Source organism: Centroberyx gerrardi, chromosome 1, assembly GCF_048128805.1.
Source record: "Centroberyx gerrardi isolate f3 chromosome 1, fCenGer3.hap1.cur.20231027, whole genome shotgun sequence".
Lineage (NCBI taxonomy): Eukaryota > Metazoa > Chordata > Actinopteri > Beryciformes > Berycidae > Centroberyx > Centroberyx gerrardi.
Genome location: NC_135997.1, coordinates 5,040,941 through 5,058,063, shown reverse-complemented (window position 1 = coordinate 5,058,063; position 17,123 = coordinate 5,040,941). Strand labels below are relative to the sequence as shown.

Sequence of the window (17,123 nt, the reverse complement as noted above, 5' to 3'; positions counted from 1 at the left end):
ATGAAGACTTTTTCTTTGTCAAATAGAATAGAGGAATTTGTCTGTTTGTTGCTGTCCTTTCAAAAAGCTTTTTGAAGTCGTTTCTTTTAACAAAATGAGCAAAACATCAAGGCAGGTGTTTCTTTGTTTGTTTTTTTAAACAAAGACTGTATTTCCACCTATAAAAACCTAACATTTACAATTTTGGATTAGGGATTGGGGACTTTAAGGCGGGGGAAAACCTAAAAGAAAATACAAAAAAGAATAATCAATACTCCTACGATTGACTGTATTTACATTGCATACATTTTTATTGATCAAAGCAAAGGCGACTAAAATGCATTACAGACCAACTGAGATGTGCAGTATGTTCATGCATGACATACTGAGACCGTGACTCAGTGCAATCACAGTTGAATAGGAAAGCGTCTGAACCCGAGGACGTTGATTTGACAGCCGCTCGCTCAGGAGTTACCCCACAGTGCTAAGCAGTATACCTCAAGTTGCCTTCGGATCACAGCCATTCAATCTCATTCAAGTCTCAATCTGCTCTTACCATCAAATTCCATCAAATTTGAACCAGACCAGTCTGAAAGGCAAATGATTACAATGTGTTCTCCTGACTGAACTCCAGTGACCTTTCGGCGGCAAATGTCTCTCAAAAAAGCGGCAGCGGACGTCAAACGATTCCCTTCTCTTCCATTGGGAGGGCCGAAGGATTCAGTCCACACTGCTTCATCTGGACGGCGATGTCGAACAGGTAGTCGTAGCATTCGCACCTAGAAAATACAGCAGTTTTGTGAGTTGGATGAGTGTAATACAAAAATCTTATGTCTTATACTTTCCACCACATCTTCTTTGTTACATAAACAAACACACACACACACACACACACACACAAACTATTCATAGTATTCTGTTACATCACCACGGCCATCTTGGTATGAAAACAACAGCTGGTTGTAGTAAATAAACAGGTGATTGTAATCAAATGACAGCCACACCCAATAATATTGTAATGTGTAAACTAAAACACCACACTGGTGGGAATACTATGAATATTTTCAGTCATAAAACAAGATCAAAGAAGTGTATTAGTGCTGGGAGGCAAACGCTCACATGGTCTTGGCTTTTTCCCACGACTCGCCCCACACGTAGACTCCGTGTCGGCGGACGAGGACCGCACAGGATTCTGGGTACTCCTCCATGGCCCGAGCCATCCGCTCTTTCAAGTCCCGCTCCTCTGGGGTGTTCTCGATGATGGGCACTACCAGGGTGTCATCGTACCTGTGGGTGCAGGGTCTGACATTACCATCCTTCAAGCGCCGAACGGCAGTAAAATTTATCTTTGGTGAATAAATCAGTTAAGGGTCGCCCACCACACTGGCTGGTAAATTTCTGAGGCAATAACATTTTAATGCTGTCTCTGTCTCTGATGTTTGCCTGTTCTCCAAATTTGTCCCTGCCAACCACCGTACATTCTCTCTGTCAGTGAGCAAGTGTTAAATTAAAACTGTGAATCTCTTGTCTCTTTACTGATTGTTTCACACAGTACCTGATTACACAAAGTAACACTGCAAAAGGGTGGGGCAACATATTCCTAACATATACTAATTATTTTGGATGGTAAAAAAAAAGGTACAATTTGGTTGCTGGAGTGTAAAAACACAAGGAACAAACCAAACATAAAGGCAAACATAAAACCAACATTGTTATTGTGTGTTTGTGCGCAACCAACCTGTGTTAGGATTATGTGATCGAGAAAGTAGGAGGTGTCATCCTGTACCATTGTGCTAAACTGCATGCCTCTAACATGAGTCATCAAACAAGATTTATAGGCTGTGTCAATTTTCACCAATCATAACCAAATGAGTTGACTAATACTAGGTAACATGTCCCATCTCATAGGGAATTGAGCAAACAAGTTTGGAGTATGGGAAAGAAAAGAAATAGGGTTTGAAATCTTACTTAACATTTTCCTCAGTTTTTAATCACTTTAAGTTTAGCTCATTGGTCAAGGACGGTGCAGTGGATAGAGCATTCTCTAGTAATGAATTGGAGTACACTGATAAATGCCAATATGAGGCCAATTTTCAATGCCATTTTTCCTATTTTAATTTGTATACACAACACTACCAACACATTCTCTGTAAACTTGAAATACCAAATCTTAAACTATAACTAGCAACTAATGAATCACAAAAAAACAAGAAACTAGGCTACAGTGAAGAGAAAATCAAAAATGCATGCAAGAAAAATGGAATCGTGAAAATAATGGAGAACAGAGATCGTGCTCACAAGTTCCAAGACACTGACAAAAACACAGACTTTATTCAGAGATGAAAATACTTGGAAACTCTTTGGAGTCTGCTAATTCTTGATGCTCCAGACTACATTACATACCGATGGTTGGTGCCTGAGGTGCCCTTACGAATCCCCTTGATCATCTCCTGGTGCGTTATCCTGAACTCTTTGCCGGGATACAGCAGCGTTGCCATGACAGCAGCCTTGGAGTGGGTGTGGATAACTGCTTGTGCCCCTGCATTTTAGCATGGGAAATGCAGATTTAGATTTTTGTGTTCTGTCTACTGTTTGTCTTCTCTTCGTCAGTTGTTAATTGCGACAAGGCAACAGTAAACATGTTGTCCCCTACGAATGATGCAGGCAGCCCTTGGGCCAATCAGGAACAAGATGCATCATGCCTCCAGCCTTCATCAAAACCAGGCCGGATCGTTGGTGGAGCAGTTATGGCCTTTCAAAGTTTTAAATTTTGACCTTTAATTATAGCGTCTCCATCGGGCCAATCATTTTCATTTAAACACCAGATCACAGTGCCAAAAAGCATCATCCCTCCAAGTTGAATCAAAATTGCACAAGTGGTGTCTGATGTCACATATGACTTTAAAATTTTGACCTTTAATTATAGCGCCCCTCATTAGACAACTGTAACATACGACTCATTAACTTGCGTTCTATTCTAGATTTTGAACTGATATTATCTAATATTATCCAAAAGCAATACATTTTCACAAACCAGAGCTTCCCCAAGGACACTGAATGGAAGACCTTGATTTTGTAGACTGAAGATACGCTTGTCTTAACTTCAAAATGACCAGAGTACCCTTGTCCACACAAAACCATTCTGGGTATTGTTACAAACAGTGTTTCTATCTGATAAAAACAGCTACACAAAATGTATCAACAAGGAAAAAGGAAAGAGTCCATTATTAATTTGACAAATGTGTTTCTATCACTATTTGTCACATAATTTCTTAGGACAAAAAACCATTCCACATGAAGTGAACATAAAACTTTTTTACGAAACTTAGGAACTTTCATCAAAATTTGACATTTCCATTCAGAATTTGCATGAGAAATACTAGTGAAAACCCACAGTCATCTTTTCTATGTCATCCAATTAATTCTCTGCGCAGCAGTGCATTATGGGGTGGGTAATCTTGTGTAGCTGTGGTGAAACGACAAAGGTCTGGAGAAATAATGGATAATGAGACCTTGCTGAGCCAAAGGTAGCACTGATTGGCTCTGAGTTTGAAACAGGATTTTCACACAAGCCTCCAGAAATAGCGCTTCTAGTTTGTTTTTTTCTGCCTGGGTAGATTGATAAATTCAGATTATTGTATTGTTATTGTAGTGATCCAACTATTAGGAAGTAACTGTCCATACGAGTGATTAATCAAGGAAATAGTTTTCATTTAAAAGCCAGAAAAGACAGTTTCTCGGCCATAGCCCGCAATCACGTCAGTTTTGTTTCGCTGTAGCAACTTTTTGGGTGTTTGTACAATAGTTTGCGTTGCCGCTTTTTTTATCCAACTATTCAAGACAAAAATTCAGTGGCATTCCCTTCTTGATCGATTTCATCACTAATTCACAGAGAGTGGTGGTGAGTGTATAAGAGAGTCTCACCTCTCATAGTATAGGCGTTCATAAAAAGCGGGGTACACTGGCTCTTCTTCAACTTCTTCCAGGCAGGCGGACAGTTGATGTCCCTCTCCTCCACGTCACACACAAACATGTCTTCTGGCTGAGTGACAGAAACAGGAATAAGGCATGAGCTAAAGCACACAGCTTCTTATGTCCAAAAACCTAACATGCTCATCTTCATCATCAGAATCCCACTTCATCAAAACTTTGAATCATTATCTCTGATGAGTAGAACAAAGTTGCATACTGTGGACAGGTAAAATGCTCAACCTGCTCACCTGTATTCTCTCTTTCTGGACCCCTGATGGTGCAATGTAGATCTGGTCTCTATAGGTTATAAAAGGAACAACACGAGTATATTAATATCATTGAGAGGGATGAGGACAATTGAAATAGGGATGCCAGTGTCATTCTCACAGGAGACAGTTTATTATGAAATGATGGAGCATCATGGCCTTCCAAAGCCGGCACAAAACTGGACTCCTGTCAGCTTTTTCTTCTTTGCTTCAAAGAAAATGTTATGGTGTTTGCCAAGCTCAAACTCCATGACTAAGACAAACTGTTAAAAGAAATGCTCACGAAAGCCTTTTCAACCATCCATAAAGAACCCAATCCCAAAGGCAGTTATTAAAAGTATTTTTTTTTTTGTACTTCTGTGACAGTGTTTCCCCTAGATTTTGTATTTTTTTTTAGCCGGTGCTAAAATCGACCATATGAAACCCCCAGGACGGTGTCAGCACAACATATTTCCCTAACCCACTGTTTGGTCATTGGAGGATAGTTTTACATCCTAGGGCCTTGGCCAGCCAACTTTTTATAAAAAACCCTGAGATCAGTAATGTAAAAATCAATAGATTTGCAGTGTAAAACAGCCAACTTCACTTGATCCCCTCAAAGTTCAGCACTTTTTTGTCTGAAAGTCAAGAGCCTTAACATTTTGCCATTGACCTTAGAGTATAATGCCATTTTACTCTTCTGTTATCTGGCATCATACCTTTTGTCTCTAAAGGAGTATTGATCTCCAGTGCAAGGCTTGGCAAGGCCACTCCAGACTCCAACTCATTTTCAGAAAGGCCAATGCAACAGTGAAAACAAGTGCTTCCAAACTCAAAACTGAGATGACAGATGTCTGAATATACATTTAAATGGCCACATTAAAAATGGCCCAAACTAAGCCTCTCTTGTATATTCCAGTTATATTAGCTCTTGTTAGTTTTGAGCGCTACATGAATACCCGCACTGCCAACAAAAATACACCCAAGGTGGATGTTTCAGGAGAGGAAATAAATTGGAAGTAGTAATTAACTCTAAATTAAGAACTGATATAGCGGTTTGAGAAAGGCTTAGTCTGTAACCATTTTAAATGAGGTGTAAAGCACTGCAGTGGAGATCAATACTCTTTTCCAATGACTTGATTTCCTTGAGAATGCCAAGGTATGATGCCAAATCATTTAACAATGTAGTTCAAAGAAATTCTCCTTTAAATGATTTTGGCACTTTTGAGATGCAGAATGTTTCTGTCTATCTGAATGAAATAGCAGCATAAATGAAGCTGAAGTCAGGAAAATCCAACTCCAGCTGAATTTCTCTATTGGGTTTCATCTCAAGGAGGATTCCCAATTTCATAGCTATTTCCTAATCTCATCAGGTTCCTCTGTTAGCCTACATAAATGGCTGCTGTTCCCGATTTCAACCAGTTCATTTCTCATTGTGATATAGTAATGGGTGGTGCTTACTTTGTAGCTCCCATGCAAAACAATACAGTCCAAAGTTGTATCTAAAAAGCCTTCAAAAGTCATCAGTTTGTATATGCATTGTAAATCATCATGGCAAAATGTCAGCCTCGATTTGCACACATTACCAAGACAGCGATGTTAAAACTGACCTCACATCAACCTCATTGCATATTTTGAGAATTTTGGGGCATAGAGATTATTTTTGTGAAAAAAATCTCCACAGCAGTATTCAACAAACAGATTTTGACAAGCCACTGGGAGCTATTAGTTAAGTCAATGTGAAATCAAAATGTATGGTGAAGCAATGGAAGAAACTTAAGTAATCTGGGTGGAGATTGGGAAAAAAACAAACAAAAAAACTTTAATAGAAAATAAATCTGCATACAAACCCTCGTCTCAGACTGATCCCACCGCCTGTCCCCGTCACCCATCCCAGCTGGTAGAAGAGTCGGCATAACTCCGGGATGAGCACGCGAGGATGCTCCTTGTCCTGCAACAATCACACAAACAACAACTGTTGAGAATAAAGACGTGGTATTAGCAACTTAAAGAGACAGATTTTTTTAAGAAGCCTATGTAATTTATCATGCACTGGGAGACCTTTCAGTCCATTTTAAAAGCACTTCCCTCAACAAGTTTGGTTGTTGAGGCAGAACTTGTCAGCAATTCAAGTGGAAGTCAATGAGGCCTGAAAACCTTTACTCTGAAAAATCACATGTACATTTCCAACTGTTTCCTAACTCTTGCATAAGAAATTTTACTACATTTTTAGACCCATCGACATTCTCTAATATTGCAAACAAACAGATAAACTCTTAGACACTTTATTAATTCCCAGGAGGATACTACAGTGTTGTCAGCTGAATAAGACATTGCAGACCCGCAACATTGAATTTTGTGGAAGCGTCTCTGCCTTTTATATATAAAAATATATAATAGGCCACACAAATATTCAAAAGTACAAATATGCAACTCTGGAAAATTGGGAGATTCATATAATAACACATTTCACAATGTCTCAAAAACCAAAACACTAACAGTCCATGAGAACTCCAAATCAATGTTGAACTAGGCAACACTAACCATGTCATCTCCCAAAAATGCTGCAGCCCCACTCACTGCCAGTCAGTAACAAATATAAATCACCTTGTTGTAACCACTAAATGTAGCGCCCCGCCTTGAGACAATCAGTGCAATTTCAAAAATGCCACAGGGAAAGTGGTGGAGAGACGCACCATCCCCAAGTTTAATCAAAATCCAATTAGTGGTGTCTGAGATATCAGCAGCACATGGATGAACGAACAAACAAACAAATGAAAGGCGACCGGTCCGTAGTTCTCACGATTTCCCACACGATTTTATGTGGCTTTACCTGTGACTAATGCATTCCAGCAGCTGGAGCAGGAGGAAGGTAGCAGTTGAACTCAAGTGTCATCACTGCTACCGTAACCAGCACTATTACTACCAGGATTGCCCTTGGTCACGTGCTGGCAGTGAGTGAAATTTGATCTGGGGGCTCACCACCACTTGACCCAGAATTGTTAACCCACTAATCATAGGACAATGTTACCACTCTAACCAAACAATAATCAATATAAATAACAAAATAACAAAAAATTCATTGTGTCTCAGAAATATAACCATTAGTTAGGCTATTACTCCTTGTTTACAAAAAAAAAAGAAAATATATGTATTCCTGCCTGATACTACAAAATTCCAAAGCTTTATAGTAGTGTTGCAGCACTACTTCTGCATCTATATAATGGAAACACCAAATTATCATATAATATAATCAATGCATAGATAATTACTGCTGTCAAAGTTAATTGATAGCCTATATATTTTGTAGTTTCCCTCTGAGACATCTTTGGATGTCTCACTTTTTTTGACCCATTACACTTGCCTGTTTCTCTGCAGACTCTTGACCTGCATCTTGGAAGCCGTTGCTTGTGCCACACACAGACGACATTTCCTGAAAGGAAATAACTAGTAAGAATATGAATGACATCATAGTGCCAAAAAAAAAAAAAGATGTCTGATGTCTGGAAAGTGGTTGTTGCAACATTGATTTTAGTGTCACATGAGACACAATTAGTGCTCTTAAGTTGTTAAATTAAACAGAATAGGTCAAACTAATGATCTGCTTTTGAAAGGAAAAAATAGAGAAAAAGAAACGTCATGGAGCGTTTGGAATATGCAAATATGACCTTTGGTTTCAGTTTTATTTCTCTTTTGCTCCCTGTTTTCTGGTTTTTGGTTGTGTTTTGGTTTGTTTGTTTTTTATCTAGGCTCTTCTTGCATTTCTTTTTTCCTGACACCAGTTTCTCCCTTTTGTAACCTGCAATGCCACAGCTACACTGGAATGACACATTTCAGATTTCAGAGTGTATGTATTTAATATGATAAAGTATTGTTAAAGTAGTTCTTATCATTAACTTCTGATGGGCAAAGTTTGCATTTCACCTCAGATATAGTCAAAGTAAAGGTAAGCCCACACACAAACTCACTTGTTCATCATTGGCATGCTTGTAATGATTAAAGGTGGTGGTCGCTCAATGTTAGTAAGACAAAATTGCCTTTTTTTCTTCCCTGGCTCTGGTACATTGTATTCTATATAGATTATTTATTACAACCAGCAGGATGTTTATGATTAACTAGCCCCAATTCAGGCTATTTTCTCTTTAAGTGTGGCTGTTAGGCCTAGGGTGGATTTTTGCTTAAGTATTTCCTTGTTCACATGCAAATTAGGCTACATGTCATCACACAGCTGGTAGAACTAGACCAGAGATGGGGAATTATGTGCCATGCAGGGCCAAGGGTATGCACATTTTCATTCCAACAAAGTCTACAGAACACCATGTGATTTCACTGAATAACACACCTTCAACCACAGAGGAGGAACTGATCAATAAAATCACCTGCTGGTTGGTATGAAAACCTGCATGGCACATGATTGCCCATCCAAGACGTCAAGATATGATCCACTCATTATTTCAGCATGCATTCAATCCAGTGGCTGTTAAAATGTCAATGTCAGCTTTTAAATCTGGATCGCTAGTTATTCATTCGTCTTCGGGGAACCAGAGAGACGCCACACTCTCTGCTGCCTGCATTTTTAAAAGAATTGTATCGATCTATAAGACCTGCTTGGTGGTTTGTTTGTATGCTGAAATGAATGGATCCTACTGAGGTATATAGGGCGTTTGTTTGTGAGCAAGGAAACATGAAACTACCTTGCTTCGGCATGCAGTTTGAGATGAAGCACACAGCCACATACCTAGAAACCGAGAGCAGTCGGGCTATAAGATTAACCGTTGTTGTTTCACTCTAATAATACTTAAATGTCTATTAGTTAGCCTACTTTACTTCGCCTCACATGAGAGCTGCGGTTTATGAAAACAACTCATACCTTTGCAGCCAGCACTAGCGTTAGCTGAAATAAAAGCTTCGTATTAAGACCTCCACACACAGTTATGTCAAAGTTATACCGAACATACAGTAACTGTGGTTAGTTAGACGAACTAGTAAGTTAACTAACTAGTACTAACTTGGACGAAGGAAGCTAATAACGTTAACAGCTAATTGTGTTGCGGCATGACTGCTGTGGTTTAGCCTCTTAAGCTCAAGTATGCAATGGAAAATATATACATAGGTACTTACCTACGTTTTTAAATATGTTGTGAAGCCTGATAAAGTATGCAATCTCGCAGGTACTAAAGGTATATTTTCGCTGACATGTCGTCATCAACATGCGACAGTCAGAAAATCCAAATGGACCTTCTGTTCTTTATAGATAACCATAAATGTGCCTGTAGGAAAAAATGGATGGGTCATGGGTGGACGGGTTTTCAATCGAGGTTATTTGCCGATGCTATTTTCTTACATACTGTGAAGACTATCCTCGCCTCGCTGCTAGTGCATGGACATGTTGATAGTCACGTTTTATGGTCACGTTCATGTCCTCCTCCTACCCTATACTGAATGTAGTTACTGCAATACCTTTTTCATAACTCTCACTAAATAAAAGCCGGAGGAAACATTAAAGTGTGTCCACACAAGCGTGAGCATTTTTGGGCTATGCTTATTCATGTCACCCCATCTAATTAAAAACATATTTTACAAAATTACATCATCAAATACCTAATAAACCAATATTATTCCATCCTCAATGCTTGACAACATTAATTAACAATGTACTCAATATTTTAAGGTGGGGCTTTCTTGAAACAGCTATTTTTTATATGAGCTGTATAAATCTTATTGCATTTTATTGTAGCTTTAGTTCAGACAAAATGAATAACTAGAAAAGAAAGAAAGAGGGAAAGTGATATTCACTTATCTATTTAAGTGAAGGGGGGGGGGGGGGGGGGGGGGGGGGCAGACCCTGCTATGTTAAAAGTTATTGGTAAAATCTTAAAATCACTAACTAACATGCAACCAGTGTAGAGCTGCTAAAATGGGAGTGATATGATCCTGTCTTCTTGATCTGGTTAAGACTTCCTGGCACATTTTGCACTAACTGCAACCAGGAAATGAATCTCTGACCAAAGCAGGAGTACAGGGAGTCACATAGTCTACATGTCAGATGATGGTATGGATAACTTTTTCAAGGTCCTCAAGGGATAAAAAAAAAAAAAAAAGACTGTATTTCAGAAATACCTTTTAACTGAAGGAAACATGACTGAACAATAGGGGTGGGCGATACCGCAAAATTTGGTTTAGATCCGATACCAAGTAATACAGGGCCAGAATCACCGATACCGATACCGATACTTTTTATTATTAAAAGCGGCTTATGTACTTTCATGTACGGGAGAGCAGTGTGTCATGATTTATGAGGTGAATGCATCATCAATAGGCTAAACCTGAATACATTTTCATGACCACTAAATTATTTGCCAAAGGTTAGCAATCATTGTAAGGTGAGTGGTAGAATTTCTACCTGCCACCTGTGAGACCCGGGTTTGATTCCCAACTGAAGCATGTATGTAGCAAGCAAAGCTAAAAAAAATTGGCTTCATTCATTTATGTAGCATTTTGTAAAAAAGTGCTACATAAATGAATGAAGCCCGTTTTTTTTGCTTTCCACTGTTAATTACTTAATCACATGCATGTTAAAACACAGGACAGTTTTTAAAGGCAAATAACAAAAATATATTTTTTTATTATTGTAAATTGAATGTGCAAACATGAAAAAAAAAATTTGAATAAACAAAGTGCACACAATTATTTGTGGAGAACAATGAATGTTTTAAAACTTTCACAACTTTTATAAATAAGCAAAGTGCAAATAACTAAACAAAAGCACAAACTACCCTCAACCATTCTTCTTTCCTTTAGTTAGAGCTATGGTTCTCAGGGTGCGCGCCGCGTATGTTCGTTGTCGACAACAGCAGTGGAGAAGCAAAGAGTGCATGCATGCACTAAGATGTGTTCACGACAACGGAACGTTGTTTGCACAGACAGTTCTACTCTTTGATGAAATGGGTACAACGTAGAAGAGAGAAACTGAAACTGGTATCGATCCTATTGACACTAGAATCGATCTTCAAAAACGAGATGTAGTATCTGTAGTATCAATATTTTGGGATCGATCCGCACACCCCCACTGAACAACCATCTTAATCTGATCATTGAAAGTCTGAATGAAATGCCACACCCAGAGTCTTCGCTATAGGCTTAATGTTGTTGGACAGGCTTCCAGTATTGTCTTGAATCTGGTTGATGCAGTTTGGCGGGCTAAACAGAACAATCTCAGACTTATTCCCATTAAACTTGAGGAAATTTTAGGACATTCAGCACTTTATATCCGAAAGCCAACCTTTGAGTGCTGGAGTCTCCTGGTTTTATACAATATATGTACGTCATCTGCATAACAGTGAAAATGAATATTATGTTTACAGATGATATCACCAAGCGTAAGCATTTAAATAGAGAATAATGGTGGGCCTAGGAGTGACCCTTGTGGAACACCATATTTGAGAACAGCTTTAGAAGAAGTGGAGTTAACACAACAGAGAAAGTTCTATTCAGAAGATTTAAACCAATTAAACACTATGTCAGTGACCCCAATTCCGATCAAGCAATATGTTGTGATCAGCCATATCAAATGCTGCCCTAACATCAAGGAGAATCAATTCATGAAAGATATTACCTGAGAGGACTCAACTTTTTCCAGTAGCTTGGCTAAAAATAGCAGCGTGGAGATACGTAGGTCTGTAATCGTTAAGAGTGAGTGGATCCAGGTCTGTTTTATTTCAGTAGAGGTTGGACAATGGCATGCTTTAAGGTCAGTGAGCTATGTATGATAGATAAAATGTATGTGCCAATTCTACCAATGACCTCTTTGAGTGAGAAATTCAGTTTGGATAGTGTCCAAGGAGCATGATGAGGATTTCAGCTGTGAAATGATGTCTACTAACTATAGGGTCTCAGCGGAAATTTGCTGAAAAGGGCTGGGGGAGAATCTGGCACCTAATATTCTCCACCTTACCAGAGAAATACTCCAGAAGCTGCTCACACTTTTCTTGGGAAGCCTCTGTAATTTTATGTGTTGCAGAGAGGGGGACAGGACTCAATCGATGACTCTGAAGAGATATAGAGTTGTTACAATTTTCGGAAATAAGGTCAGAAAAGTATATGCCGCGCTTGCATCCTTGACACCTTCCTGATATCTTGTCATATGATTTTTTAGAATGTCCAACTCAATTTGTAGTTTATTGGTTTTTCCATTTGCGTTCAGCCTTCCTACTGTACATTCTCTCAGTTGCAACCAACTCTCTCCTTATAGGGCTTGCATGTGTTCATTTATCACCCTCACTGATGACACGATTCTGTCATAAAACATTCAAATTCATTAACATAATACAATTCTTACAGATGAAAGATTTGTTAGATAAAGACCTAATATTTATTAAACCAAACTTAACAGACTGATCAACAGTGTATGCATGTAGGGCAGGCTGTCACTGAATACAGATCAGATTATTACTGTTAATGTCCATCCATGTGAGAGAATGCTAACTCTCTCACATGGCTCTCTATTGATCTACCAATAAAAGTTGAATAAAATGTAGCACACTGACAACTTCTAAACAACTACTGTATTCACCTCTCACCAGCTAATGTCATTTGTTTACCAAGCTTTTTGGCAGCAAAGCAGGATTTATTAAAGATTCACTAGTTTTCTGGGTTAGAACCATCTACTGTATATAGATTTGGAAGCTCCAGGATTGGTCAGCGGTGGGGCAGTCAGTTTAACAGCTCTGCCGACTCCTGTGGAGGATACAAGGAGGCAATTCAAGTCACATACACACACTCACAAATGCACTCAAGAGCACACCCCCATATGGGAGGTAGCAAGGGTGTAACTTTGGTTTGAGAAGTGGGGGGGACACAATAAAACGGGGAGTCTGGGGGTACTCCCCCAGAAAAAAAATTTGCGATTTGAATCCCATTTCCTGCATTTCTACATACATTTAGGGACTACGGTAACCAATATAAAATACGGGAAATAATTAAGTTGGTCATCATGCTAAATTCTGCCAGAATAGTACTAAATATGCATAAGAAAAACTGTCTTACTTTCTGTATTGTTTAACCCACAACTTTACTGAACTTCACATGTTGAGTTATTCAATTATGGATAGGCTATATATATATTTTGAAGAATAGGCCTGACCTATCTATGGTACATTATTGTGGCACTAACGATAGATAATGTGTCATTTGCAACTTCAATCACAACAAACATACAAAATGTATCAAAGAATATGAAACTTTTTTTTTAGAAGTTTTTTAGAAGTCACACACTGTCAATACTATAAGAGCACTGCCAATGAATGTGTTCGCTTTTTTATGTAAGTCTAGTGTGTAGTCGTCTTTATTATGAGTATTGGTTATACCTGAGATTAGATAGGCTTTGGTTCTACCTTTTCACAGTGTCACTCAAAATACATGTCTTTTGCCTCATTGTGAGCAATTTTTCAAGTGCGCATGCGTGGAACACGTCCGCGTCCACAGCAGTGTTGCCAACTCTTTTCCAAGGAAAGTAGCTATTGGCTGCTCAGAAAGTCGCTAGAAGTCGCCAGATGATGTCATACGATAATTTGCATATCAATATATAATGCTGCACTTGTTATGCACGCCGCGGCGTAGCCCGTTTTAATATAAGTGCTGACTCCGCCCACCCGGGCCAGTTTCGGCGTACGCCGGTAGCAATTACAAGTGGACCCTATCCTACAGTCCCTGCTCTCAGCGGAGGGAAGGGGCTACACTGTGTGTGGGAAGCGCTGTGACCATCAGACCCCTCTGGATTAGACAAGCAAGTAGAGGAAACCGGCATCAGCCGTACCAATTTATTGCCAAATGCTTTGGGATTCAACACATTAACATTGCTTCCCATGGTCAGAAAAAGTCGCCAGATTTGTCGCTAGTCGCTTTTGAGAAATAAAGTCGCCAGGGGGGTCTGAAAAGTCGCTACGTCTAGCGACAAAGTCGCCAAGTTGGCAACACTGGACAGACGCCAAAATGTACTATAGAACCGCGTAGGCAGGCTGTCCGTGGCCGCTACTTGTCCGTGGCTATTAGTATATCAGGGCCTTACAATCAGCAGCTCAATTCACATTCTCAGCCAGAATCTGACGGTTGGCCAAACAGTAATGTATTAAGCACGATTTTTGCGGTTAAAAAAGTGGGGGGGACACAAACGGGATTTTGAAAAGAGGGGAGGACATGTCCCCCCCGTCCCCAGTGGAAATTACGCCCCAGGGAGGTAGTATAAAATCAATATTTTTTTTGTCACACAGGCATAGGTGTACAGGAAGTACATAAGGGGGTTTACCCTCCAGTGATGAGGGTGAGTGTGGCAGAGGTGTGGCTCCCTTCACCATCTGGGGCCATCTGTCTCTGTATCTGACCCTGACTTTGGTCACAAGCTCGGAGGTAACCTAGGGTTGAAACATAGTCAGTAGACACATATCGCTGTCCTCATGTCAAAACATCATAACTCCAATTTTGGTGATTGTCATGTTTTCACTTCAATTAAAATATGACGTTTTCTGGAGTGGCTTGGTGGTCTGGGGCGCGTGTCATCAGCCCTCTCTCTCTCTCCCAGTCTTTCCTGTCTTTCTCTACTTTGAGCTGTATAATAATGCAAAAAAAAAGATTACATTTTCTTCTATAGGTTCAGAAAATGCTGCCATTCTCTGGTTTATATAAACCCTTTCAAATCAAAATTGCATAGAAGCTAAAAACAACGCTGTTTTTCTTAGCTCCTAAAACATTGACATTTTGTAGATGCAAGGTTTTCACCCGACAGCGACAATATGTATTCCTCTGGTCCAGGTGAGAGACGGCAGTGGGAAGTGCTACTGTGGGTTCTGTGGGTCTGTTGGGGCAATATGCAAACTGAAGTGGGTATGTGGTAGTGGCAAAATTGAGGCGATGAGGGCTACCACTAGTTTCTCTTGATACCTCATGATAATAGACATGAGTGCTGCAGGGGGGCACAAGTCACTGAGCTCTGTTGCCTTGGGGCTTTTGAGGCAGGAGCAACGGTGGCTGCTATGAAACATGGAATGACAGCCAGGTAGAGAGGGAGGTGAGAGTGTGAGAGTGAATGTGTTCGTTACCATGCCTACTAATTGGTCTGCACATGCCCAGAGGATGTGCCCTCGAAAAAGACATGAAGTTCTGCTGCTTTTCAAGTGTTTACCCATTTAAACATTTGATTCACTTTCGTTATGACGAGCATGTATGTGTTGTGCAGTGTGTGCATGTGCACCTGTTTTGGAATTTGCAAATCTGGTATGTGTGGATGCTGCGTGTGTGCGTATGAGTGTGTGTATGTGTGAGTGAAAATATGAACTCTGAAAATGATCCCTTTAAAATTCCTTTATGTGCAGGGCTACATTCATTAGGCCTCATGTTCAGACCATTGCAGTCCATTTTTTGAAATTCAGCCTGTCTGTGAATTTGCTTGTATTTTTTGAGAAAATAATCTTAACACCAGTGATAACAATGAAGCTAAAGTCAGGGGCCAGCTGTTCAATGCCTTATATCAAGGCTTGCATTACTTATTAAAAAATGAAAATGTTCAAAGTGAAAGTGAAGTATTGCTCCATGCCCAAAGTATCTCAAAACCACCCCAAATCACCCCAAAATAAAACTTCAGTCATTATCTACTCACCCTTATGTCAATCAGAACTCCATTGAAGTTCACAAGACCACCAGATAGCCCCCGTAGTTCAATCTCAGCCTTCTCCCAAACAATTGAAGTTAACTGCCATCTTTTGACAGCTCCAAAGAAAGCATAGGTTGTCCATCAAATTTCTCCAAACAGCTTGTGCAGCGTAATCCAAGTGTAATCCATAATCCATAATCCATAATCATAATCCAAGCATTGATAATGAGGAAAATATAGGAAATAATGAGGTAAACACTGGACTTAATTTTGGAGTCATAGTGCAATCGTTTGACTGCAAAACACTGTTCCATCAAAGACAACATCACTGTAATTTTAGTCTCTTGAGACTGACCTGTTGTAGCATTATGTGTAGACCCTGTTCTGCTGCCTAGTCTCAGTAGCCATCCAAACTGAGTACATGATTTGAACCCTGAATTACTATATCACCGCCTTGCATAATCACTGAGCTCACTATTGCTGACTATCGAATGTTTGTGAACATAGGATTTGTGTGTTTGAACCTTGCCACTATTCGTTATGGGTATTATATATTTCCATTGTGAAATTTACTTCTCAAAATTATCAATGTGGCAAAGTTGCCTTAGAGAAAAATGATTTTTTTAGACCGAGAAACCATATTTGGGATTTAATATCCCAGTCTGTCAGTGCTGTTGGTGTTTCCAAACGCACACCTTCAGACTGCAAAAGAAGATGGCATGATTTGAAGCGGAGAACAAAGGAGAATGTAGGGGAGCTTTATTCATTTATTTTTCATGACACAATTGCATCCAGTCACTGCATCCTTTGTTTGTCATTGCATCTCACTGCATCCCAAAATAAACTAGAAGGGCACTCGGAGAGCGCAGACCTCCGCCAAGGCCAATCCAGTCTTCTATGATATGCAAATGTGCAACCAATATACGGATCCGCTCCAAAATTTAATGGGTTCTTCCTTGGCCCATGCTAGACCCTTCCACCAAGTTTCATGAAAATCGGGCCAGTAGTTTTTCCGTAATCCTGCAGACAGACAAACAAACACACAAACAAACGCACCGAAAACATAACCTCCTTGGCGGAGGTAATACTGTAAATGAGTTTGAGCAGGGCTGTCCATGGTGCTGAATCTTTAGGCCAAAATAAAGCCCACTGTGCTGACTAGTGAGATAAGTGAAAATATTTTGTGTGAGAAATTGAGTTGTATTGATTGTTTGGTTGTACTGATTTATTTGCTTTTGTTTGTGAAGCAATCTGTGTTAAAGTTCTATAGTAATAATAATAAT

General features: G+C 39.6%; 1 protein-coding gene across 2 annotated transcripts; it reads right to left on the bottom strand.

Moving 5' to 3' along the window:
- Positions 1 to 271: 271 nt before the first annotated feature.
- Positions 272 to 16,026, bottom strand: apip (APAF1 interacting protein). Of its 2 annotated transcripts, none has more exons than XM_071896190.2 (8): positions 15,847 to 16,026; positions 7,561 to 7,629; positions 6,047 to 6,147; positions 4,200 to 4,248; positions 3,904 to 4,021; positions 2,383 to 2,518; positions 1,099 to 1,266; positions 272 to 758 (listed from the first exon to the last, which is right to left on the bottom strand). In XM_071896190.2, the coding sequence occupies exons 2-8, from the start codon at positions 7,624 to 7,626 to the stop codon at positions 659 to 661; spliced, it is 738 nt and encodes a 245-aa protein (XP_071752291.1). In that variant the 5' UTR covers positions 7,627 to 7,629; positions 15,847 to 16,026; the 3' UTR covers positions 272 to 658. The 2 variants fall into 2 exon arrangements, with proteins under 2 accessions (XP_071752291.1, XP_078141435.1); XM_078285309.1 differs by lacking the exon at positions 15,847 to 16,026 and adding an exon at positions 9,318 to 9,474.
- Positions 16,027 to 17,123: the final 1,097 nt, after the last annotated feature.

Bases quoted from the DNA above. Each gene is read 5' to 3' on its own strand.
- apip (XM_071896190.2), bottom strand. From the start codon at position 7,626: ATGTCGTCTGTGTGTGGCACAAGCAACGGCTTCCAAGATGCAGGTCAA. The intron at 4,249-6,046 runs GTTTGTATGCAG...TATAACCTATAG, and splicing joins GGGATCAGTCTGAGACGAGG to AGACCAGATCTACATTGCAC. The intron at 1,267-2,382 runs GTATGTAATGTA...CTGCACCCACAG, and splicing joins ACCTCAGGCACCAACCATCG to GTACGATGACACCCTGGTAG.